Raw genomic sequence first — 25,754 nt, 5'->3', positions numbered from 1 at the left:
TCAAGCTAAAGCCTCAAGACTGTGCTTTTAATTCCATGAGTGATTCAGATACCCCATCACCATTAGATTGATAGATGTCCAAGATCTTTTTGATATCTAAACTGCACTGATTTATTTTGCCTACTTAACTTTTTATTTTATTAACTATTCTGCCAACTTAACTTCAGTTGTTACTTAAATCATAGATTTCAGAGAATTGTAAGGTGGAAAAGACTTCACAGATTACCTATGCTAGGTCCTTGATTTTGTAGATGATCAACTATAGGTCCAAGAAATTTAGGTAATGTGCCCTAAATTGCACTGCCAATTAAATGACAGATCTGGGACTAGAATTTAGGTCCAGAGTTGAAATTTGGTCTTTTTTCCATTGAATTTGATTGTTTATAAACTCACCTTCTCAAATAATGCTCACTCCCCTCAAAGAATTTCATAGCCTGTCAAGGTTCCCCTGCCTATTCATCATGTCAGAATCATTTGCTACAAGTTCACATACACGCAAAGCCATCGACCTCAAGTTTGGACCAGTTGACTGAAGTTGACTATTGAACTTTGGCTTGGTCTCACACTGATTAGCTCTGTGACATTTCCAAGATCATACTTACTAACCGTAGCCCATTTGGAATTCCTACAGTGGCAGCATTGCAAACATCCAATCCTTAGAATCCCAAAAATCCATGTTTATTATTTTTATGACCCTTTTGAAAGTTCAAATATATAGCATGATTTCATGAATGAATCTAGCTTAGTGTTTCCCAGCGTTTTCTGATGAGAATAATCACTTGAAAGGCTTATTTTTAAAACCCATTCCTGTGCTACCATGGTCTAGGGGGGCTCTGTATTTATGTTTAACAAGCACCAGACTCATTTCATCATCAGTCAAATGAGGGAAATACTGTCCAGGTTAATAATGCCTCCCACCAGGTGAGCATAATCTCTCCCCTCTCCCACCCCACCCAGCAAGACTTTGTAGGTCATTTGAGACTGAAATTATCTTCCTTTCACAAGTCTTTCAAGATCTATTTTTTTTGATGAAATGAATGTCTATACTTAAAAGTTGTAAAGTGAACAGGTCAAAACTATCATGATGCTGCTGATAGAAAATAGGTGTGCTGTATTTTAAAAAACAAAGAGAACCCATCACGATGACTTTTGTAATGTCACCTTATGTTAAAATCAAAACCTCTTTTATTCTAACATTGGGCAGACAGACAGTTAACAAAACTACACTTCAATTCTGTGATCTTCATGTTCTCTTCTGGGATTAGCTATTTGTTGTCTATTCTATTGATTAATCCACGTAGGGAGCTGACTTGGCAATGTCAGTGAATGAGAACTCACTACATGGCATTACTTCAAACATCAGCTGTTACATTTTTAGCTCATTCTTCTGGGAAAGATGCTTAAAGGCTTAAAATACCTGTGTATAACACTGTCCTGCATATTCCAGTTTTCCATTCCAGCAGAGTGGGTTTTTCCTCCTGAACCTTCTTCATTACCCACCACTCTTTGATTTGCTTGATTACAACAAATGGGTTTCACCAATTTCCTTGAGGTAGAACTGAAAAATTCAGGAACTGTATCATATGTATTTTGATTGTAAGGAACACACTTCCTCAGGAGTTTTGCTTCCTAGACTATTATTTAAATGTCAGTTTCAGTTTATTAACTGTTAAAAATTTATTAGTAAAATTTTCACAGTTTCATTAATTTTGAACTTACGCAGGACAAATCCAGCCTGACTCTGCTGCTACCTAAAACTGGAATCTGCAACCGTTTCAGAGACTGGCTCTCTTCTCTCGCAGTTGAAACACCCATATAGCAACCAAAATTGGCATTTGCTTTTGCATTTAGGGTGAACCAGGGTTAAATGGTGTTAAAGGATTGAAGGGTGAACCAGGTCAAAAGGGTGACAGAGGACCCCTTGGTCTTCCAGTAAGTAAAGAAAACTTTCCATTTCAGTGCAAATCTCAGACTTTTCTTTCTACCCTAGTAACAACTCTGGTTTACTCAGTAACTATCTTACCATTGAGATTTCTGTAATTGAGAAACATACTATGTTAGAGTAGAGCCCAGCCCAGTTTTGTTTTCTCTGATATCTGCTTTCATGTCAGCGGGACACCCAATAACGAACAGGGCCATAATGTTCTGTCACTCAATCACATACATGCCAGCTTTCCTCTCTTAAGGATGACAATTCCATCACCCTCCGCCTTTAAAAAGTATTGCACTGAGAGATTAAAGATGGTGGCATGAGAGTATATATCAACAATACCTTAATAAAAACAAAACAGAACAAAATAATGAAATTTTAAAAAGTATTGTACTGAGTTATTTCAGAATTTCCCCAAATGTTTTTATAAAGCAGTGCAATTTACTTTACAATTCTCCCTCCGTTTTTTGGTTTTTCTCCTTCAGTACCAAAAAGTATAGCCTTCTGTCAATGGCAGATATGCAAGTGCCATTGTTGATGGATGGTGTGAGGTCTGTCCTGTGACTCCTTTTTAATCAGTCACATCATGGTCTCCATGTCGCATGTTGTTTGTTTTGGAAATGCCCTCTTGAGAGAGCCTTATGGCAATAGCGGAGAGGCTGAAGTATTTTGCAGTAGTCTAGAGATTTTTATTTTTAATGAACAGGGAATTTTCACCTTTCATGCACTGTATGCCAGTCTTCTTTCCACAACTCTAAAAAGTGTCATTTTTAAAAAATTATTAAGTATGATTTTTTAGTTTCAAGCTTTTAATAGGCTATCTATTCAGTGACTACAGCTGAGAGTCAGTAAAGAACACAATAGATCACATTATTAAAAGATCACAAAATTAATAGTAGAAATAGTTTCTACACATATTTTACACATCAAAAAAGCTGTTGACCACTTTTATTTCATTTTTCCCATGGGTACTCGATTTTAAGCACCAAAGTGTTTTACTTGATAAGCAATCCCTTAAATAAATCAGGCACAGTTGCTCAGTATGCTCAATATGTAGCTGCTTGATATGTATTCATTTACAGATTGAATGATATAGGCCTTTTAATAGAAAATAGGTTAAATCATACCAATTAGGTCAATGGGCCATATTCATAGGAACTCTGTAACATATGTGAATCATTAATGCACACTCCAGGTAAATACAGCATTACATCATTGAAACAAAAATTCTGTCATCTCCCTATTCATCTTTAAATGTTAAAATGGTGACTGAAGAAAGTATCAATAGGCAAAAGAAAGTTTGGATTACATTTTATTTAAATCTTCAATCTTATTCCTTACAGTTTGCCCTATTCAAAGTTAGGGCCAGTGATAATTTTTACACAACATTTAGCTGAGAGCTCTACATACAATAGCATTAAACAACCAATACCAAGTTTTAAAAGTTTTTGATCATTGCTAACTAAAGATATACTTGTAGTTATTGTCTGACTCATAATAGGAAGGAATTGTAAAATAAAAAACTGAAAGTACCCAAAATATATATGGCATAGCATCACTGTTAGAGTTTGCAGCTGGAATAGATTTTTTCTTCCATGTTACATTATTAACTACATCTGAAGCATAAAATGGGGAAATAGTTTTCAACCTTGCCAAGAGAACTTAGAGACCTAGAGCATTGTCTTTCTTAAATACTCATTGATCTAATCAATATTTGTAAAGCACCATAAATATTTGAGTTTTGAGATACAAGAGCCATATTAAAGAGTAACTGTCCTTGTTCTTGAAACATGCATTGCAATGTCGCCTTTTAATCATACACTATGCATAGGCTAGAGTTCAAGGTAAAGAGAAGCGTGCATTGCCTGAGAATGCCATTAAGTTTTTAAAGCATTTCTCATTTAGATTTTGATGCAATGATTATTTGAAGTGAATTGAGGAATGACTTTTTTTGAAATAGTTGTTTTCTGTTTGGACTCATGAAATTTTTCTGGCTTTTTGCTGTTACTAGAAGTCCCTCTAGTGGTGACTAAAGTGAACGCAGTAAGAACCACCCAGAAAACAATGAGTATTGTTCATGTAAAATCCACGTTAAAATTCTGCATTTGTTATTCATAAATGTTGTTTTAACAAGCAAAACTAGAGTTCTTTTCTTCTCTGAAATTCTAACTGTGTTCGATCATTATAATGAGCCCTTTCTTAGGTGTTTGGCATTATTGTTTCTTTGGAACCTAAGGAAATATGTTGTAAATGGTATACAGTCTTTAGAAAATGAATTTCATACAGAAATTAGCAGACTGTCACTGTTACCAGTAACTAGTTTCAAGCCCACTTTATAAACCTCATTATCTAGATTTCTAAATAATAATTTGTTGAATGGAAATGTCATTAAAATGCCATCATCTGTGGGGTGTTAAGCGTCGTGTGTTTTGTTTTTGTTTTTGTTCTTCTTTTTTTTTTTTGAACTAACAATTTGTAGCAATGTGATATTTATCCCAGAACCCTGTGGCTGCATATTATGTTGTATGAAGTGTTGCATTTGTGCATCGGTACCTCATACTAATCTCTGTTCTTGTCATTCGTGTTACACCCACCAACTCTGCTACCAACAAATCACACAGGGAGCATCTGGCTTAGACGGAAAGCCAGGATCCCGGGTGAGTCAGTACCTCATCTTGCTCCAATGTGTTTTGTGGCTATGAATTTTGTGCTTCAGTACAGAGCCTTTTGCCTCACTTACTCTTATCACTTGATGGGAGGTACATAGGACTGGAGTGAAAAAAGGTGGACAAAAGTAGTGGCAGGAGCAAGAAAGGTGGACAGAGCGTGGGTTGCAGCTCTGTTTGACATACAGCCTAGACTGCAGAATGTCTTTCTGAAACCCAGGTCTCAGTCTGGATAACTCAAGTGGGAAGAATGACCAATCTAAGTGGCTTCCTTGTCTTAGAATCCTAGACAAATTTTTCTATAACCAATGGATATTTCCTATAATTTCAAGAGAGGGGCCTTCTGAGGGGATTAAAGTAATAGGAATTTATTTTACCTTGTTTTTCTTTTTATGTTTATGTCCATATTAAAAACGTAACTTCTTTTTTGGAACTAACTTTCAAATCTCTGTTCATCAAAATAACTTGTCTGTCTTCTGTCATTTTGTCTTTTTTCTTTGTTCCTTCACAGTTCCATCTCTTAAATTTCAGCGGAATATACTCATATTTAGAAATCTTCTGAGTTTGAGTTCAGGTAGTAAGAAAAATATCAGTTAAGATGATGAGACTTCACCAACTTTAGAATGAGTTTAAAATCCTAAGTAATTTTATGTCATAATGCTTTAATAGAATCAACAAGAATAGTAGAACAGAAAGAAGAATACTATAAAAATCATGCTGGGATAGTTCTAATGTTTGAAAATACTATAATAAATTATTTGTAAATCAAAGCAGTCTTCCTAGAAATGAGCAAATATACTTCAAGTCCTTAGTACATTTTAAGACTCAAAAAGAAATCCCGAATTCTTCAATCCTAAAAACCTGCTTCAGGCAGTCACTGTTTTCGCTGGACCTCAGTGTTCTATGTTCATTCAGATACTAGCTCTTCTGCCAAGAAATCCTAATCCTGAACCAGGAGGCCAGAGGGCAGTTATGCCAGTAAATCATCCAGCTGCCTGGCTTGTACCTTGTAAGCCTGGTGACTTCAGCCACTACAGCAGAACCTATAAGAATAATTTCTTCCCTCTAAGCTCCCTGCTGCTCCCAACAGAGCCAAAGAAAGTTTGAACAGTTACACACTGTTCTCATTTATTTAATATTTTTTCCACTTGTATAACTGTTCAAGCCTCTTAAACATCTGAAAACAGAGCGTTAGAGCATTCGTGGCCAAGGAGAGGAATGGGGGGACATGGATGTGAGAAGAAGTGATGCAAAGAAGAAACCGTTACATTTTTCTCAGGATTATAGGGACAAAGTGAAGATGTTCCATTTAGTCCATTTAGAGAAATATATATTTAAATATGATGTACAGCTTTTTGTGTGTGCCCTTTGTTGAAATATGCAGTTATATAACTCATCCCTTTTGCATGTGTTTCTTGAAAACTGCTGGCCTGAAAGGAATCAAGTATAAAACCCTTTGAAAGGAGATGAACAGACCTGCTGACATTCTAAGGCATCATTCATCCAGGAAAAATCCAGGATAAATTATAACTGCTTTTATTACAGCCCTTGGGATATGTCTCATGTTATCTTATTTTTATCTTCTTTTAGGGTACAGATGGCCCTATGGGACCCCATGGCCCTGCAGGTCCCAAAGGAGAAAGAGTAAGTTGCCCCTGAGGTTATTAAGCTGTGACCTAAAGAAAACACATAGAGTGTGGCTTTTCCATTTTAGTTGAACTGAACTGTTCGTTGTCCAGAAGAAATAAAGAGCCAGCTAATTAAATAAAAATAGATACCATCTGAAGTTCTATTCAGACTCCTCACTTGGAGAGAAGAGAACAGCAGAGCACTAAAATAGAAATGGCTGCCTTCATAAAAAAACAATAGGTACATTTACATAGCTAAAATAAATAGCTCAGCCCCTGCCTCCTTAACCCATATTTTCATTTGGCCTTAATCCAGAGAGTTGAAGTCAATGGAGCTAATATTTCCAGGACTACAAATTCTGGTTGATAATCTTTTATTTAAAGCTACTGTATTCATTTAGAGTAAGTCAGGACTTTTTTTTAAAAGGAAATGAAAAAACCTAAAGTATTCTCTGCACAGTTACACATGCTCCATTTTTTTTTAAAGCAAAAGAATAGCCTGTTTTTCTTGAACCATAAGGAAATAATTTCAGTGCATTATAAAACGAAAACCTTTCCCTAACCTCTCTATTGCTAGGCCATGTTTCCATATCCTTTGGAAAAAAAAAAAAAAGACATTCAGTGTGGAAGATAAATATCTGACACGAAAAAATGTCTGCAGCATCAGCCACTCATCGTCTGGAACTTCTCTCCCTCTTTCTGTTTTTCTCCCACTTTTTCTTTTCCACACCTTGGAAAACTCAGAGTTTTTTTGTGTGTCTGCATGGAATTGTGTCATCAATTTCCCCACCATCCAGGATAGGATGTAAAGAAAGTATCCTGATAGTGAGGGCTCCAAGTGTGGGAATGATTCATCGTGCAAGTTTGTGGTCTTTTTAAAACTAGGCAGGGTTTCATCAGGCTGGGATAATTTGCTTTAAAATAGAAGGCCGCACAGTGAGTTTTTCCTCAGCATGCTAGCTGTCTTAACTGGATCGTGTATCAGTATCTCCAAGTGCCCCTCACCCCAAGTGCTAAACTGGTGTGTGAATCTTAAAGTTAATTGATTGAGGTGCCATCTGGAGTCTCTTGAAAAAGTTTCAAACTTTAAAGAGGGAGGAATCAGGAAAGAGGGCCATTCTTGAAGAATTCCTCAGTGTAGATAGGTGAATTTAAGAGCCTGAATGAAATTAAACCATCCCTATTCCATAATTTTGTGTTCTATAAAGTGAATTCATTTCTTCAGTAAATATTTATCATGTGTTACTATGGACAAAACATGGTGTATTCCTGATGTACAGTGGAAACACTCTCCCCCACTATGTAAAATCTATTTTGCTAATTTGATCCAGTGAATTGAGTAATATCATTATAATCAATCCATCACCCTATAACGTTTTATTATTACACTGTATATATTTACTCAATACTGTTACAGGATCAGGGAATTGCAAAGGAAAAAAATAATCTGAAAGCAATAACCAGATGAGGCCAAAGCAAATACAAATAGTTCAGGCTGTACATATGATGACGAGGACAGCTGGCTTTCTCCAGGAATGTTTCTAGACAGAGACCAGTCCTAAAGGAATAAATAATCTAGATCTTCAATTGTCTCATTTCTAAGATCAAACCAATGACTTATGAAGATCATCTTAATTAAAAATATTTAAAAGCTAAAAGCTTCATGCTACTGACGCATTCAGGCATTGTATAAAGAAATCCAGTACATGTACTAAAAATGGAGCAGCAAATCTCGAGTAGTCTTTTGGCAGAGTGCCCCGGGGCTCAAGAGGGTTTACCATTCGGTAAATCAGCTGCTACTTCCGAAAGCTCCACAGTGTCACAAGAGTATCAGGTCTCGATGCTGGGTCAGGATTAACCCAGAGAGCAGATGAAATCGCTAAGAATTTTTGAAGGCATAGTTTAAGTCAAATGGTGTGCAGTGTAAAGTGTTACACTTGTATTTCCTCAGCATGCTAACTATCTTAACTGGATCGTGTATCAGTATCTCCAAGTGCCCCTCACCCCAAGTGCTAAACTGGAGTGTGATTCTCAAAGTTAATTGATTGAGGTGCCATCTGGAGTCTCTTGAAAAAGTTTCAAACTTTAAAGAGGGAGGAATCAGGAAAGGGGGCCATTCTTGAAGAATTCCTCAGTGTAGATAGGTGAATTTAAGAGCCTGAATAAAATTAGACCAGCCTGAAGAAAACCAGGCATTTGACAGACAGTGTCATTCAGAAATTGTCAAATACATGACTGACAGCGTTAGTATTCAGTTCTTCAAGAACCTGATGGTCCTTACCTTCAGCTGATTTCTTCATCTGGCCTTGTAACTGCTTAGGAACTCTGTAGAGGGTGTTATACTTGAAGGGTTCAGAAGTTCTTTTGAAATTACTTAATTTAGGAAAGGAAGTTGCACATTCAAATCCCTGGATGAATATTTCATTCCTAAAAGTTTTCAAGCTGGGACAATTAGAATGCTTTTGGCTCTCAGTAACAGAACCCCAATCCTTACACAATAAAGAAATGTATTATTTTACATAATAAATCATTCAAAGGAGGGACTCTAGGCTTTGCTTCTGTGCCCTTTCCAGTGTGGACCATAAGCAAGCTGGTTGCAGGGGTCCCCAGCCTCCCCTCCAGTGAGGCGTCCACAGAGGACAGTCTGTCTCCCCAGTGTCTCCTCCTCAGCGGTGAGGAAATCTTCCCCTCAGCGTCCCAGCTGACCTCCCCTGCCACCTCATTGGCCAGGTGATCATATGTCCACTTCCGAAGCAGTCTCTGGCAAGCGAGGGGGAATTGTCATTAGTAGCTTAAAGTAATTGTTTGGGGTGGGCAAGAGGAGTTCCACAGACAAATGTTTTAGTGGCAGCTTACTTCGAGTAAGCCATGGTATATTCATTCTAGAAACAGAATAAAGCCAGAGTAGCAGAGGGCCAAGGGAGTAGACATATCAAAATAATCTATAGAGAGTTTTCAAACAAAGTCTACTCTAATCTGTTTTTTCAAACCAGATTTCCTCCAGGTTATGTGACCCCTCCTTCAATTCCCCAGCTCGCACTACACACACACACACACACACACACACACACACACACACACACACACACCACTACTACCATTTAAAAAATTATAAATTACACTGTCAGATCAAACCAAAAGCGCTGTATTTTGAATTAGTGCTCTTTAGGTTGCCGAGCCCTCTTCATGAAAGACCTCTAGTGGTACCATCATAATGATAGCTACTATTTGTGGGACATATTATTTGGCTATATATAATTTCACATTTTATAAATCACACTGAATCTTCAGAAAAATTCTTATAGAGTATGTACTACTATTCTTATTTTATAGCCAAAGAAACTCAGGCACAGAAGGGTTAAGAAAGTTACTCATGGCCACAGAGCCACTAAGTGCCAGAACTAGTGGCCAGATTCAAATTTAAATTGGTTTATTTCGAAGCCTGGCCACTTTACCAAATGTAATTGCTGCTCTTTCAACAACAGACCTAAAGTAACAATGAGTAAAAGCTCAGCAGGCTTTTATCGTACTTATTTTCAGTAATCCTACTATACTGTATGTGCTTCTAGGTGACAGGACTAATGAGGTCCACTAACTCTTTAAGTTTAGATTAGAGAAGCATGTTAACAGTGACTTGAAATTTGCTCACTCAGAAACGTGGAAGATGGAGAAGCACAGCATACTTGGACCCACATGCAGTTATCTGCTGACCTTGGCATTTTACCCATGACAAACATTTGCCAACCTTCACACTTCTTCAGGGGTTTGATAAAAGAAGGTAACAATTTCTGTTCAGTCACTCATGTAAACATCAGCGTTACTCCTAAAGTTCACATTGTTTGCATTCTGAATACTGACACACACTTTAATTTTGGAGATGGCAGCAGAAAAAAACCCTATTCGACATACAGAAGGTCTCTTTCTTGCCACAGATATTTCATATTCATGGGACCACCTCTGATTACACTTATTCTTTATAAACATTCAAGATTATCAGTTAAGCCAGGCAAGCTGTTTAGTTTAAGTAGCACATAGCGTGATAAGTGTAATATATGTCTACCTTATTAGGCATTTAGTAGAAGGTCTAAAAGATTTAAACTCCCTTTTTACAGAAAGGAAATAAAACGTGTATGATTGTATTTATTTTGCTTCATTCACTAATTCAACAAATATTTACTGATGTACCAGACCCTTTTGAGAGGCATGGGGATGCGGGAAGGAGCAAAGCTGGAGGCCCTGGCACCTCGTGTGCCTATTCCAGTGGGGGCCTCATCAGAGAAAACACAGACGGTCACATCTGAGTCTCCTGGTGTGTGAGTGCTGGGAGGAAGCTACGGCACAGTAAAGGGTCCGGCAGTGAAGAGCAAGCAAGGAAAGGCTTGCAAAAGAACATTTGATAGGGAGGAGAAAGGAATTTTATTCTTAACATTGAAAAAAGGTAACAAAATAGTGACAAATAAATGTTTCACACTCATGCCAGAGAAGCCCAGGTGCAGCATCCTCACTCTGCGAGTGCCTTTGCACAACCTGACAGCCACAGCCTTCCTCATCGCAGCCCGGGGGGAAGTGGTGGCATATGCTGGTGTGAGTTTCTCCGATTCTGTCCCTGGCAGCAGCCCTGGAAGAGTCTGAATCTTTGGAATTTGATAGAATGAGACTTCAAATAGAGGCTTTATATGCAGGCTGCCAGGGAAAGTGTGTGGATATAGGTGCTTGTGTGTGATTTGAACTTTCTGCCTTTCATTTTAGGGTGAAAAGGGAGCTATGGGAGAGCCTGGACCCAGAGGGCCCTATGGTCTGCCTGTGAGTTCTCTGTCCCGTGCATGGTCTCCACCTTCACCATGCATGGATGTCCTGACACTGGCATGGTTAATTAATCACTTTAGGGGAGCAAACACAGTTCACTAATTCTGTACAACAGCGGCGTACCCATGTCCTTCCGAGAGAGGCCGTGTTCATGTCATATTCCCCCACTCATCTGCTGACACACCCACACACGCCACCACATGGGGAGGCTCAGAGGTCGCACTAACCTGAGCGCAGGATTCCCACCGTCAGTGAACGCCCTTCCTCCACCCTCTGACTGGGTGCCCCTAGTTGGCACTTCCTCGGAAGGTCACTGCACCAGAAGTGGGTGTGGAAGCTTTATTAAAACAACATTTTTCAGATTTTGTTCTCATATGTTGCTTACTAAAGCTACTCTTGCTAATAAAACTTATTTCTCAAATTGATGTTTATGATGACTTCGATGTTTCTAACCTTTCTAAAATTACTGTGATAACAAGCAATCTTCAGAACATAGAATGTTAATGGTGCTCTGTCTTCTGAAATTTTTCCATTACACAGACTTCACATTACAGTTTTGGGTTTGCCTCGGAACATTATCTTTGGGAGAATTATAAATGATTCAATGGGGTAGGGTAGGGCTACAGTGGAAGCATATACTGTATTCAGGTTTTTAACGCCTGTGTACCTTCCACACCCTGTGTACCTTCCAGTTTTTATGAACTGGAGTAATAAAGTTAACCCATGATTAATTCACTGCTAAAAGAGATGCTGATTTTGAAATAGATTTCAAAATCTGATCGACAGAATCAAAGCAACCTATGTGTACTTTGGGTGGATCGTTTGTGACACAATAGGATCATTGCCCTGAGAATCTGCATGGGGGTGGTGAATATTATCATCATTGCACAACAGTCTTATGGCTGCTTTTATATTTAGGGATCATTCATTTACAAAGCTTACTTACAAATAGTTTTTAAGTTGTGACCTTCACGCCCTCAATATTTATAGACAAGGTGCACATCTAGCCAAATTGAAACTGTATTTAACAATAAACAGTTTTCACGTTCTTCTCGTTTATGAGCTAACTACTATGTTACCAAATTAAAGTAGCATTGAATTGCATACTGTGTTGGGGCCAGTGTGTTTTCAAATCAACTAACCAGTATTTTTGCTTTCAACTTGTTCCTGGATTGATTAGTTGGATGCCAAGCATTAAACTTCAGCAAAATATCAGACTACTTAACTCAATATATAATAAAAAATGTTCATGACCCTTAACTAAAACATTAAGTCACTTCACTTGATTTAGTGGAAGGAATTTATATTACTAATCAATGGAGAATATTTGTCATATTTCTGGAAAAAGTGTTATAATACCACTGTTGCATGTCCAGACAGCCTTAAGTAAAACAATAACCTACTCATGAAACTGAGGGACACTAATGTAGTTACTGTGGTTCTTTGGCAGGGGAAAGATGGAGAGCCTGGTCTTGATGTAAGTAATATGTACAATAAACATCTTTGTATTATATATTACAATGCTGATGGTCTCCATCATCAAGTACAGCAAAAATACTTATTTTTTCCTGTGCACAGTTATGTATACACTGTAAGTTGCAGTACATGTGGACAGCAATAGAAAATACATCACTAGTGTCTGCACAAGACAAACATAAAAGCAAAAGACATAATGATCTGTCATAAAATTAATAACTGGCAGTTGATCATGGCACTTGAAAACACCTTCCCAAATTAGGGGCACTATTAATATCAACAGTTGAACCACTTACTTAAAAATATGCATAACATTGAAATATCTTTCACATCCTATCCTTAAAGAATAGTATATTATGTTTACTCTCAAATGTGCAGTATTTTTTCCTTTTAGCATATATCTTATAGTAACACAATTCTATAAAAACAGAGAATGTCAAAGTGAATGCCTCTTGAAATGATGACTGCCTATCCTGTATTATGTGAATAATAACAATAGCAAAAGTAACAGTAGTGACTGTTTATTGAGCATCTGTTATGTGGAGGCATCGTTCTGGTACTTTATATACAGCATTGCCTGTAACACACACAACAATAGTTGTGTTGTAGTTAACATTTAACCCCATTTTATGGTCAAGGGACTAAAATGCTGTGAGGTAAGTGAATTGCCCAAGACCACACAAATCAGTGAACTTGCCAGGATTCAAACGTGGATCCTGACATCCTCTCTAATGTACCTTTCTTAGGAGAAAAATCAAGAAACCTATTATATGTATAACTGAGATGTTAGAAAACTGTTATTTCTAAGTGCTGCTTTACCTAAGTTTTGAGATTTTTGGGTATGCCATTTTTGCTTATATTTGGGTTCAGAAACACAAAATCTTAAAATTTTTTAAAATATAATTTTGCCACCATTACAGTAATAGATCTTTGTGGTTTCTGTTTTATCCTGTAGGGCTTCCCTGGTCCACGAGGCGAGAAGGGTGATCTCGGAGAAAAGGGAGAAAAGGTGACCTCTCCATCCTGATATGTGCCCTTTGGATGTTTCTCGTGCTGTCTGCTTTGCTGTTCACCCTGTGTGATTCTTTCCTGCATCTAATCTTTCTACATCCTGTGCTCCAAAAACACCCTGATGATGCCTGATCTAAGGAATCAGGCCTTTGCAGAAGGCCACATGCCAGAAATGAGGGCACTGTCTAGTATAAAAGAAAAAAATTATATCCTTAGATAGCCAGGCTACAATCTTTCAACTACCTGACACCAATTTATTGAAAGATACAATATCCAAGGATTCTTTAAAAAAAAAAAGGGCATTTATTACATTAAAGTAAATTAAATGGCATAGATCTGCAAAGGTCTTCAGGCAGAACTCACCTCACACTGGGAAGCCAGTATCTCACGCACTCTCACATCGTGCCTGGTAGAGACAGGTCTGTCCTGTAAGCTGATCTTTTGATTGATAAATGGAGGATAAGCCATGTGACTGTTAAACCCCAGTGAGTCCATTATGCAGGGAGTAGAACTTAATGCTTGCAGATGCTGTAGATATCTTTAAATTAAGATGTTGGTGTATTTTATGAAGTTGGTGTTTAGGATCTATCTCAGGACCATCAGCTCCAGGGCAAATAGGAGCCAATATCAAGAATTATTTTATGTTTGAAAGCAAACTTGGCTTATGAATTTTTTTAATCATTTGTTCCTTTCCTCTCCCCTCTGCTGGGGCCTTTGAAGAACAATTTTTTGCACTGGGCACAGCAAAAGGAACAAACAAAAACTCAGCCCTCAAAACTCAGCACCTCAGTTGAAGAGTAAAAACCTTCAATTGGCCAAAATTGCACTTTGAACAGTTCAAATTTAAACTGATTATATTTCTTAGATTAATTCATGTCCTGCTCTGCTTAGCAACACACTGTTTTCAAAACACTAAATTCTCTTTAGTGGTGAAATCTGTAGCTGCTGAAAATCAAAGCCAAATGAGAGCTGTCAAAGAAAGCGGGGTAGGCCTGCTGTGTATTCTTCAGGCCTTAAACATGACATAGCTTCCCATCAGTGAGAGAGTGCATGTGAGTTGCTGTGTAAAAGCGCCACGATCACCATTATCACCATCATCACATTCATGGAACACTTACTATATGCTCTCCCAAAGTTTTACATATGATACATCTTGTCATCCTCATAACAATCCTCTGAGGTTGGTGCCATTATTGCCCCCATTTCATAGAAACAGAAACAGAGGCATAAATGCGTTCTTTTATTCTGAGTTATAAATTCTAACTATAAGATGTACTTGTTTTGAGATGAATTGTGCATGCAGCCTTTTAGTCCAAGGTGTGTATGCCTTTAAGATTCTAAGCATTTACTTTATGTTTACCTAATGGGTTGTATAAGTCTAAAATCTTACACACTCAAAAGTGTTTCACCAGTATGAGGATACTCATTTTAATGATCTTTTAAACAGAGAAGAAAAATTACCAGTATTATAACTGAAGACATAAAGCTGCACATGTAATCTTCAGAATAATGTTTGTCACCCATACAAAAGTATTCCGTATTTTAATTCCATAATTAGAAGTTGTATATTTAGGAATATTAGATAAATGTGAACACTTTATATCATTTTTTGACACAAAGAGAAGAAAATCAGCAGGACTCCTGTGCTCACACCCACAATGACAGATGGTTCTGTGTTACACAGGGAATGGCTGTTACAAAAGTATGTTGATACATAATGCATTGTACAATGATGCCTGTTTAGGAGATGAAAGAAGAGATAAAGCTTGAGATTCCCTAAAATATTACTGAAAAATGATTCCCATAGCCTGTTACAGTCAACCTTCATAGGACAATACTTTTCTGTTGAGTGATTAATCTGAGTTGATTCCCCAATCAAATAATGAATTGTAAATTAAGAATATGCAACACACCTGGTGTCAGCCACATCTATGTGAAGAAGAGTCCCCTGCCTCTAGGAAGGGAAGAGGTCACCTAAACCACTTTAAATCAATTTCATGTCATAGCCCTGAAGTCACTGACTGAGGAAGGACATTGATTCATCTTGCCTGAGTGACACTTTACTCCAAATGCTCCTCCCATCTTACTTCCTATCACACCAGCTCTCGTTGCACCCGGGCTTCTTTTTGATTCCGAGCCTTCTGATGCAGTCTTTTTGGCACACAGGAGATAAATGAGGCGCTTTCACTCACACAGAATGAATGCATTAATTTGAATGCATATCTCATGTATATCTATTATGTAAATGTCTTTGGATATTCATGTCGGTTTGCTTCTAGTTCATTTTTATTGTAACTGCCATCCTGATTGCAGTGAATACACTAATTTAAATATGTATTGCATAGTATTTTGTATTCCATACGGCACCAGCTTCTTGTCTATAAATATGCAGAGATATTTATGTGAATGTGAAACAGCTGAGGTGCATTCCTTCTTTCTCCTCCTTTTGCCTCTTTTCCTTTATTCCTCCATTGTTGTGATCCATGCAGACTTCCACAACCTTTACCTTGATTCCTAAATACTAATTTTCATGGCTACATTCCCACTGTCATTATCCTGCCTACCTCATTATTAATGTTAGCTCAACTAAGTCCAAACTGCTTTTCTTCTCTTGAACAGAATTTGGTTTTGGTTTTGGTTTTATGGGCTCTTGTTATATTGTAAGCTGGAAACCCATTTACCATTGTGAACACCTGGCATGAGATCAATAAGAGTGAATTAAAAAACATCCTGGGTTTGTGAATAAGTCCTTTTCTCCAATTGGCATTACTGAGAAGTATTAGTACTTTTAAAATTGGTTTACCTGACTTAATAAAGTATTCACTTTTAGTTTCCTGAGGAAGAATGTTAAAAGATACAGAAGCATATTTTTAATACATTGAGTATTTTTTAGTAAGAGCTAGAAAAAATAATGTCATAAAATTGGATGCATACCTAAAAGGTAAAAGCTGTTAATCTTCTTCCCCTTTCCTCTCGTTCAGTGTAGCTTCCATCTGTAACAGGGTTACCAAAAGGAGCAAGCTGACAGGTATTGAAAATGGGGTGAAGTATCCATGACTTCTCTGAAATTCCCCTGCTGCTGGCTGGCTTCAGTGTGGTTGGCGTCTGGCGCGCGCTGCAGGTGCACGGCAGAAACCCCTCATTCACCAGCACGAGGCACTGCGCTCCGGGGCAGCGCTGGCCCTCCCTTCCGAGGCGACGGCCTCTTAGGTCTGCTTTCATCTTGTTGAGCTTAAATAAAGTCCCGCGTGTATCACTACCCAGAATACACTGTCGCTCAGAAAGCAAAAATTACTTTTTGTAATTTCATGCCTAACCTAAACCAAAAACAGTGGTAAATGCTCTTCCAGACTTGTATTGGCTAAACCATCTTTTGAATCGCCATTATTTACCCCTAAATAAAACCTGTCTTTTATTTAAACCCTTGTATCCACAGGGGGAAAAGGGAAAGAAAGGCAAAAAGGGGCCTAAAGGGGAGAAAGGAGAACAGGGTGCTCCTGGATTAGATGCACCGTGCCCGTTGGTATGTCTGACTCATGGACTCTTGTCTCCGGATGTCACGTGTGAAGGGCTGAGTGGGAGAAGAGCAAGCTGGAGGGACCCGTAACAGTGGCGGTGCTGACTGGGGTTAGCAGAGACGTTAAGGTCCCAGAAACGTCTATCTTAGGTTCTTCTCGTATGTTCCACACCTTGTCTCAGGCTACCGGCTCTGCCTGGTTTCTTAACACTCAAGTGTTGACGTGCACCTTGATTGTGAGTGTAGGATCCAGGGAGGAGCCAGCGCTATGCCATACCACTCAGAAGAGGTCTTTGTTCCAGATAAGCCCTAATAATAGTGCTATGTCACACTTTTATTTTGTCCAGCTTCGCTGAATGTTACTCTTCCCTTCAGAGTTGCTCCTCTCCCACCTTCTCTTACTGTAGTTATTTCTTTAGCTGAATTTGTGCTTAAGTGATTTCTTGTGTTAGTAACATTATGAGTTAATCTTTACAAACAGGGATTCCGTGGCGTTAAGGGGGAAAAAGGGGAGCCAGGCCAGCCTGGCCTCGATGGGCTGGATGCCCCTTGCCAATTGGTACAGTATTTCTCTTTCCTACCACCCTGCATGCAATTCCTTTGTTTCTGACATATTCATCTCTATCAGTGTAAAGTGATACTTCTGGAGCAAGCTTTACATGATAAACATACTACATGCATGTGTATGAACAGCTCCTTCAGCGACTCTGCAGAATGAAGAGAGCAAGCATGCATTTCTGTAGTGACTGCAAATTAATCTCCTGACATTGTTCTCACAACTGATTGAACTGCCTTGTCTGTGTTCTGGGGAAATTCACTTATTCAATAAGTATTTAAAGAATACATTTAAATTACATAAATATGTTTATGTATAGGCACTGCTAGGCCACAACCTTGGGTTTTACCCCTGAATTTAGCTTCTTTGTTTTTAAGCTTTCTCTAAAAGAAGTAAAGGCATTTTTGCCTCATTCACTAAATTTCCTTCAAGCTGTAAATAAGGCCAAACCTACAGAGCTAAGCTTCTGTGGTCAAGATTTAACCATTTCAAGGGAATGCTGCTAAGAGACCGGAGGGGAGAAAACCAAACTTCTCCGAGCTTCTAAAGATGATAATAGTCTGCAGCCCAAACCCTCTTCTTTGTCACATAACCTTTTCAATTTAATGGTCTCTCCTTTTGAAACTCACTTTCCCAAAGTAGACAGAACTCCCCTATCTCCATTGGCATGAACCCAAAATCCTCCTTATACTAAAATCTAAAATTCTACTGGGTGATCCTTCTCCTTGTACCAATCTGGCATTGCCGAATTTTCCCCAATATCTTGTAAAGCTATTTCAAAGTGTTTTTTTTTTTACATTTTAAAAGAAAGTACGTTCATATTTTCTGGGGCACAAAGAAAAATTGTTGGTAGTTGTGTTGTGTTGGTAGTTACACTTGGTGTGCACGTTCTTACATTATTTTTCAGTGCTGAGCATGGTTCTTTACAGATTGCTATGTTTCTCAAGTCTTTTAAGGATTGTATTTATAGAAAAAAAATTTCATTCAGCCAGGAATTACAATTAGAAATTCCCAATATGCAGTCCCCAGTCTTTTATTTAGTTTGCTTGTATTGATAGTAAATAATATTTTACAACATTTGGTTAGGGGGAAACACAAGCATGCCTCATAATACACCAACTCCCCCTGCCTTCTTTATATCATTTGTATCTGAAGGGTGCTTACATTTTAAATGAAAATAAACTTTGTAACATTCTTGTTTATTCAGAATCTGTTAACCAGCCTCTGAAGAATTTCAATGAAAAAAAAATTACAAATGTTATGGATAACATTTTACTGTAAAGATAGAGATAAGCCACCTATCTTTTAATTGAATATGTTCTCCCATATCTGCTTTCAGAATAGAAAGTGAAAGATACTGGCATGTGAAAAGCTATAAACTTCAGAAAGAAATGGTTCATCATTGATTTTCATCATTATCATGCATTCAACTGTAGACCCCAGTGACCAGGAAGAGATGTTATTTCGGTTTATTTAATAAAGATAATTGTAAAATGTGTTTCAGTGAAATCAAGGGGAATAGCACAGATTTATTATCTAAAGGTGGAACTGAGTAGACTGCTATGCTTTGTAAATTGCTTTTTCAAAACAAGGCATAATTTTTTCTATACTTTATGTTTTCAAAATGTGTGCTTACCCTGGAAAACATTTGCATCTTCTCCATTTTTAACTAACTTTGGGTATGCTATTGGGAGTTGATAAATAGAAAAAGCTGCCTAAGACTAAAGCCACCTAACAGGTAGACATCCATTTTTTAAACCTCTGTGCATGTGAATTATGAAGTATGATCTCTTTTGTGGAGCCTCAGGAATTCTTATTCTTCTCTTTAAATCAGGGACCAGATGGATTACCCATGCCCGGCTGTTGGCAAAAGGTAGGCTTTATGGAATTACTTCTAAAAGAAGCACTCTCCCTTTCTCTTCACCTGGCTGAGCCTTTTCCATTTAGAACTGACCTTTTGAATTTGTTTGGTCATTAAAAAGCAAAGGATTCCATCTCCAGAATATATTTTGATTAATATGTTTAGTGCTGATTTCTTCCTAAACAGAGAAGTGAAAACAATTTTTTAGCAAACACTGTAATTTGAAACCTTCCCTTATTTAATCCTTTCTTTGGAATAGAAAGGGCCAGTGCATCTTGATAAGGGTTTGCTTGTCTTTCAATAAACTTCTTGTCATCCTATTATTTAATACTGTTCTCAGTTGCTATTCTTTTTCTGTTTATATTCAGTTACTTAGGCAAACATGCAAATACATGGTAGAACTCTGTCAATATTAGTCACAAGCTGAGAAAGCAGAAAATGTCAGCATGATTTTTTTTTTCTTCAATGGCATCTTGATTTATTTAGGAGTGTCTGGTTATATTTAAGTTGGCATCGTTGGTGTTTATTCTAGCCTCTTCATATGGCTACCCATGGTTGCTGTGTATATATCCTTCATAGCGAACCTTCTGTGTATAAAGGCTGTGTGATGAGCCTTTTCATATAGGGGATGTCATTTTATTTAACCCTTACAGTAACCCTATAGGGTATTATCCTGGATGATGCTAATGAGAAAACTGAATTTCAGAGAGATTAAGTAACTTAGAAGGGCACAGAGCTAGTATGGGACATGATGAAGAGAAGCAGACAATGGAAAGCCATGGTAGAAATTGATACAGGGAGATCTGCATGCACTGTGTTGTTAGAGAATACCAAACCTTTGCACAGTCATAGGGGGACCTAATTATATAAGACTAGGGGACCTAATTATGCCAGACAACAGTGTATGCTACTGAAGGATAAAGGAATTCCACCTATGTAAAAATGAGCTAGGAGAAAGTATATATGCTTTTGAAATTTTTTCTCTAATACCTTGTGGCTTATTCAGTAATTTTTGACAGACATGCTTCACTGGCAAAACTACACAAAACTAAGATTGCAGAAACATGGAGAGAAACATGACTCTCCTAACTGCGCTCAGCAGCTTGTTTGGTGAGGAGGTCCTGCGTAACTCACTCCCTTGCTCAAGTCCTTTCACTCAGCCAGGGAAAGGAACGCCTTGTCCCTCAGTAGTGTCATTTATTTAGCAGCTTCCCACACTTCACTTTCAGCCTGTGTAGCAAGGAGCCCAGCCACAGCTGCGGTCAAGTGGCTCTCAGGAAGGGAGGCCTGCCACCCTGTTCTTCACCTGAGAAAGGTATCCTTTCACCATCCTAACCCTGTGCTCAGAATTTTTAGTACCATCCTGAGCTGGGATTACCATTTGTTCTTTAACCTTTGCCTTGTAATCTAAGGCTGTAATGATTTTTTAATAGTCCCTGTATTAGATACATAGAGGGATATGTGAAAGGCTTACTTTATCCAGCCTCCTGACCCTACTCAGAACTTGGGTTCACATCATTTTTGGCCACTTCTAACTCACTTTCATTTTGTGAAGCATAATAATAATAGCAACAAGGAGAGGACTTACCTTGTTTTTGTTTCATAAAATGGCCAAACCTAGTAATGATAAAAGTAGCAGAAGAAAATCAGGACTTTCCCTTTTCACTACTCATTTTCCCACATGATAGAGACTGTATTCTGTGTAAGATTAAGGATCTTTTAAATCTAGCATCTTCTTAAGTAAAGAATAATAACTCAAAACTTCAGTATTGCTTACTATATTCCACAACACACAAATGATATCATTGTGATCAACTTCTCCCAATAGCTCCTTCCCCCACCTAAAAAGAGAAGAAAGAAACAATTAGGAAAACAAAATGTTCTAAAATGGCTTATGTGGTCAACTCAGCTATCTCAAATACACTGTTATTTTAATTAAATCAAATAATTAAATCAAATTATTTGTAAAATGATATTTTAAAAAGAAGGCCAATAAGTTACTTTTATTTAGTCCTGTTTTATGTGTACCATCCTTTTAAACATTGTTATATTTATTTGCCTCTAGAGCATGATGGTTTTTGACCGAAAATTCAGATTACAACTGCAGTGTAAATCACTATGATTAATGAGCAAGTCCCTTTGGTCATGCTACTCTAAATAATAATTTTGTCACGCAAAACCATTTGATCTCATTTACATTACTTTTCTTTCTAGATAGAGTTCAGCTTTCTAAATTTTGAAGACTATGATGTATCAGTTCACACTGTAATTTGTACAGTGAGTAAATGACAAATCATGGTTGAAAAAATTCTTACAAGCTATTAAAGTCATCCATCCTTGTCCACAGATTAAAAACTAATATGAAAAATCCCTATAGCCTTCATATTTTTTAATGTTTCACTAAATTTTATTTTTCCAGATAGTGCTGACAGGTTTGCAACAGAACCTTTCCAAAGCAAGATGACAGGATTTTTAAATTAAGTTTTAAAATCCGGGGGATAAAGTAGATCTTAAAAGTCTGTAGAAAACAAACAAAAAAAAAAAGTCTGTAGATTATTTAGAAAACATTGGTACTTAAAAATACATCTATTTGAAATTTCAGATAAGTGAGAATTTGGAGAAAGAAAGACTCCCTATATGTGCATTCTCTGGTGTGGCCATGACACACGTGGACATTGAGTGAACTCCGTCTCTAAAACTCACAGCGTATCTGCCCTCATAGCATACTTAATATAGTTTCTTGGAAATTGAAAAACAAATTATTAAACTGTATACTTTTCTTATTGGTTTCTTTTCTTTTCTTTTTTAATTAAAGTCAACATCTCCAAGATCGGCTCCCTATGCATATACCTGGAAAACTACTATTCCTCAGTTTTCTCAGACTTCACTTCAGTTGTAGGAAAACCTTAATAATTATGGCTACTCAAAATGAGGAACCAGCAATTTATGTATCTCAAATCACAGTGGAACCTACAATACAGCCTGAAGGCCTGACAGCAGGCAGGTTTGCCTTGCACACCATCCCCAACAGTGCAGGACTAGCAGAGGAAGAGGAAGCAAAAGCCAGAGGAGAGGGGAGTCAGGGTTGGTGATGTGAACACGCCCCAGGTCAGAATCCTCAGCCTTTTCCACAGCGTGCCTCAATGTTTGGACAAGATTAGGTAACTTATAAGCAGGACATTTACTTTAATTATGGCACAGAGTTGGTAAAATCCCAATTTTCTGCTTTCCCAGGAGAGTTACTAAGATCAAATACCACACGCCTCTTGGTGGCAAAAGAAAAATGTGAGTTGAACCTAGGATGTAAATTATGATGACACCCTGGAGTTCTGAAAAATAACATATAGGACACATATCAATTGGCTCAATGATTTAAAACAACAACAACAACAGAAAGACTCTATTCAGGGTTCTACCAGTTTCCTTAAAATGAATGTGACTTTGGAGTTTTTATCTAGACTACTAATTCTTTATATTTGTCTTTCTTGTTGTTTGTTTTTCTGCAGTGATGACTCTAACCTTCCGAGCATGAAGTTGTGTGTATATAATGGTCCACTTTTTATATTTATAGTTGAAAATCAATTACAGATTTTACAAGTCTGAGATATGTTTACATATAGCTGCTTCTTCCTGTTTGCAGTAGTACACACGTCTATCCTTTCTTCACTTACATCTGAAATTGGACAATAAGTGAAACCAGTGAGAAGCCTGCAAAAAATGTAGATCAGTATCTCTTTATCTTATGTGAAGATATGTATTTATATGGACGTATCAGTGATAGAGAATGGTTGTTCTTGCTATTTTCTTACTTTAGGCTTGTTAATTGCATGGACAGCAAGTGCCATGAAATAGTTTACATGAAATTGTGACCAAATATGGACCCAAAACTATGGAAATGTACTATACTAACTGATTTTAAAGAATATCATCACATCCCTCCTCACCTTCACCACTAGCTTCACACCCACACCACCCACTGAAACAGACTAAAAGCATGGCTGTGTACCAGACCTGCTTGCTGTGCAACCTCAGATGCTAGCATGCTGCTTGCTGAGTCCTTTGATCACATCTGAGCTTTTCTTTCTTTTGTCATCTCAAGGGGGTTACACCGTGGCTTATTGCCAAAAAGAGATAAGGTGGCGGAGAGCGCACACACACATGGTCTTGTATTTTGAGGGAGTTGCAGTCCCGACTGCAGATGTACGGCTTCCAGTATTGAGGGCTCACAGGGCCACCTTGGTTGAAATATCAAGGGGTTGAGCTGGTTGCCACCGCTAGTTTCCCCCGGCTGCCCTTGGCAGTGAAGACAAGGGAGAAGGACCGGTTTAGCATCCTGCGCTGTCTCTCCTGTGACCAAGTAGGAAAGAGGTTTACAAATGTGGGCACTCAGAACTACAGGCTGTCTTCTCTTTAATAGACTGAATTCCAGCAAGTGTTAATAAGGGTGCTTTTGGAAAATGACAGAGGTATACAGCACTTCTTTTGGGTCGGAGATCTTGGAAAGCCAGCCCCTGTTCCTGAGGACAAAGGGTGTGTACCTCCCACCCCCAAGAGGAGGTCAGCCGAAGTAACCTCTGAAGATGTAGGGGGTTCACCCTACCATCTCTACTGAAGCTGACATGAGAGCTTCCCTTCCAAGATCCAACCCATTGCAAACATTTTCTACAAAGTTTCAGAAATAGAAAAATATTTAATACATTTTCTTTTCTTCTCTGTTTTTAGTTTCAGGAATATTATGAAAAGATTTGTTTCAGTTTTTATCACATTTGTTTTGAACAATTTTTTTAAGAAAAGTCTTCACAGCCTAATAACCTGGTACCAACAATCAAGATGACCTTTCACTAACTACTCTCTTGTTCTGAATAATTGAAAAGACTATAAGAGAAGCTCCACCTTCAGTTCAGTCATTATAAAGCATCAAAGGCAAGCAATTTAAAATTTTTAGTACTTTTTGACTGTTTTTCATATGACTATAATATCCACAGTACTTATCAGTTAAGATAAAGTCAAGATTTGGTCATATTTGATAGTACAATTTATTTCTATTTCTTGTAGTACTGTTTAGGTCTAAGTTTTGTCTATATTTAGATCTTATCTTTTTTTTACTTTTCTGTCTTATGAATAGACCAAATCTGAGATCTCAGAAAGCTGTGAAATATGGTTGCCATAAAGAATTTTTTTCCTCTAGTTGCTCAAAATTACCTAATTGTATTAGATTGAGCATTTCTTTGCACAGGAAAGTGTTGGTAGCATGTTTTGAAATGGCTTATTCAAAGTGGAAGGGTTACATTAGGAGAAGCATCATCAATGAGGAGTAGTCACTTTTTCAGCTCATGGAACAACATGATCTCCTGACAAATGCCATTTTATGGGAAAATTCCTAGTTTCATAGGTCAGTTTCCACCTCCAGAAGGGAAATTAACTAATCTTTGGCTTATGGAGACAACAGTTAAGATATAAGACGTGGATCCTAAGATCCTTATGATCTCTTTCACATTATATAACCAAATGCTCAATTATACACTGCCCTTTTTTTATTTCCATTAAGTTTTCAAGATTAGAAAAATACTCGAACTATTAGATCAATCTAATTGGTAACATTTCTAGGAACATTCCACACTGCAAAGCCAATTTGGCATTTTAAAAATAACAGGGCATTTTCTAACCATCTTTTGAATGAAATGGTTAGGATAAGGTATTGTTAAGTTTCTAAAACAGTTTGTCTTAAATGGTTTGGAAAAATGAACTAAAGCGTTAGAACTACAGTCTCTTCAGGAAAACAAATAGTAGTGTCTTGAGAAAAATCTGGTGGCTATATTTCTTCCCACCTTTCTTTCTACTCGTCTAGTAGAAAGAGGTATTGAGATGGATCACTATTTAACACTTGCACAGCTTCCAAACAGAATAGCTCAACATCAAAGAGAAACATTTTACATACAAAAAACTTTTTTTGAACACACTCATTTAAGAACACTGTTCTGTCTTATGTGTATATTGGAATTTTGCTCTACAACTGATTTGACAGCACTGACTTGAATTCATAATTAAAGGAAGCTATAAACTTCCACTACATTTATTTCCTTGAGAAAAACAAAGAGATGATGATACTCTTTTTTCGGTGGAATTACTTGGGCTTAACCATAGATAATCTCAAACTTTTAGTTACTGAAATATTTCCAGCCATCTGCTTTGTCATCAATATAGAGAAACCAAATAATTGCCAAATGAACTAAGGAACTATGTCTGCTAATATACGTGTTGGTGGATACATATTTTTCTTAAAGGTTTCCTTCTTTTATATTT

The 25,754-nt window shown here is 37.5% G+C and overlaps 1 protein-coding gene across 1 annotated transcript in view; it reads left to right on the top strand.

Moving 5' to 3' along the window:
- COL25A1 (collagen type XXV alpha 1 chain) overlaps positions 1-23,094 on the top strand; it is a 468,658-nt gene extending 445,564 nt beyond the window's left edge. Inside the window, exons 31-37 of the mRNA XM_036920918.2 lie at positions 6,187-6,240; positions 10,974-11,027; positions 12,481-12,507; positions 13,462-13,515; positions 17,516-17,593; positions 19,425-19,463; positions 22,958-23,094. Coding sequence (XP_036776813.1) covers positions 6,187-6,240; positions 10,974-11,027; positions 12,481-12,507; positions 13,462-13,515; positions 17,516-17,593; positions 19,425-19,463; positions 22,958-22,960 — 309 coding nt within the window. The 3' untranslated portion in view covers positions 22,961-23,094. The remainder of the gene's footprint in view (positions 1-6,186; positions 6,241-10,973; positions 11,028-12,480; positions 12,508-13,461; positions 13,516-17,515; positions 17,594-19,424; positions 19,464-22,957) is intronic.
- Positions 23,095-25,754: the final 2,660 nt, after the last annotated feature.

Source organism: Manis pentadactyla, chromosome 5 (genome assembly GCF_030020395.1).
Source record: "Manis pentadactyla isolate mManPen7 chromosome 5, mManPen7.hap1, whole genome shotgun sequence".
Classification (NCBI taxonomy): Eukaryota; Metazoa; Chordata; class Mammalia; order Pholidota; family Manidae; genus Manis; species Manis pentadactyla.
This window is presented reverse-complemented; position numbering and strand designations above follow the sequence as displayed.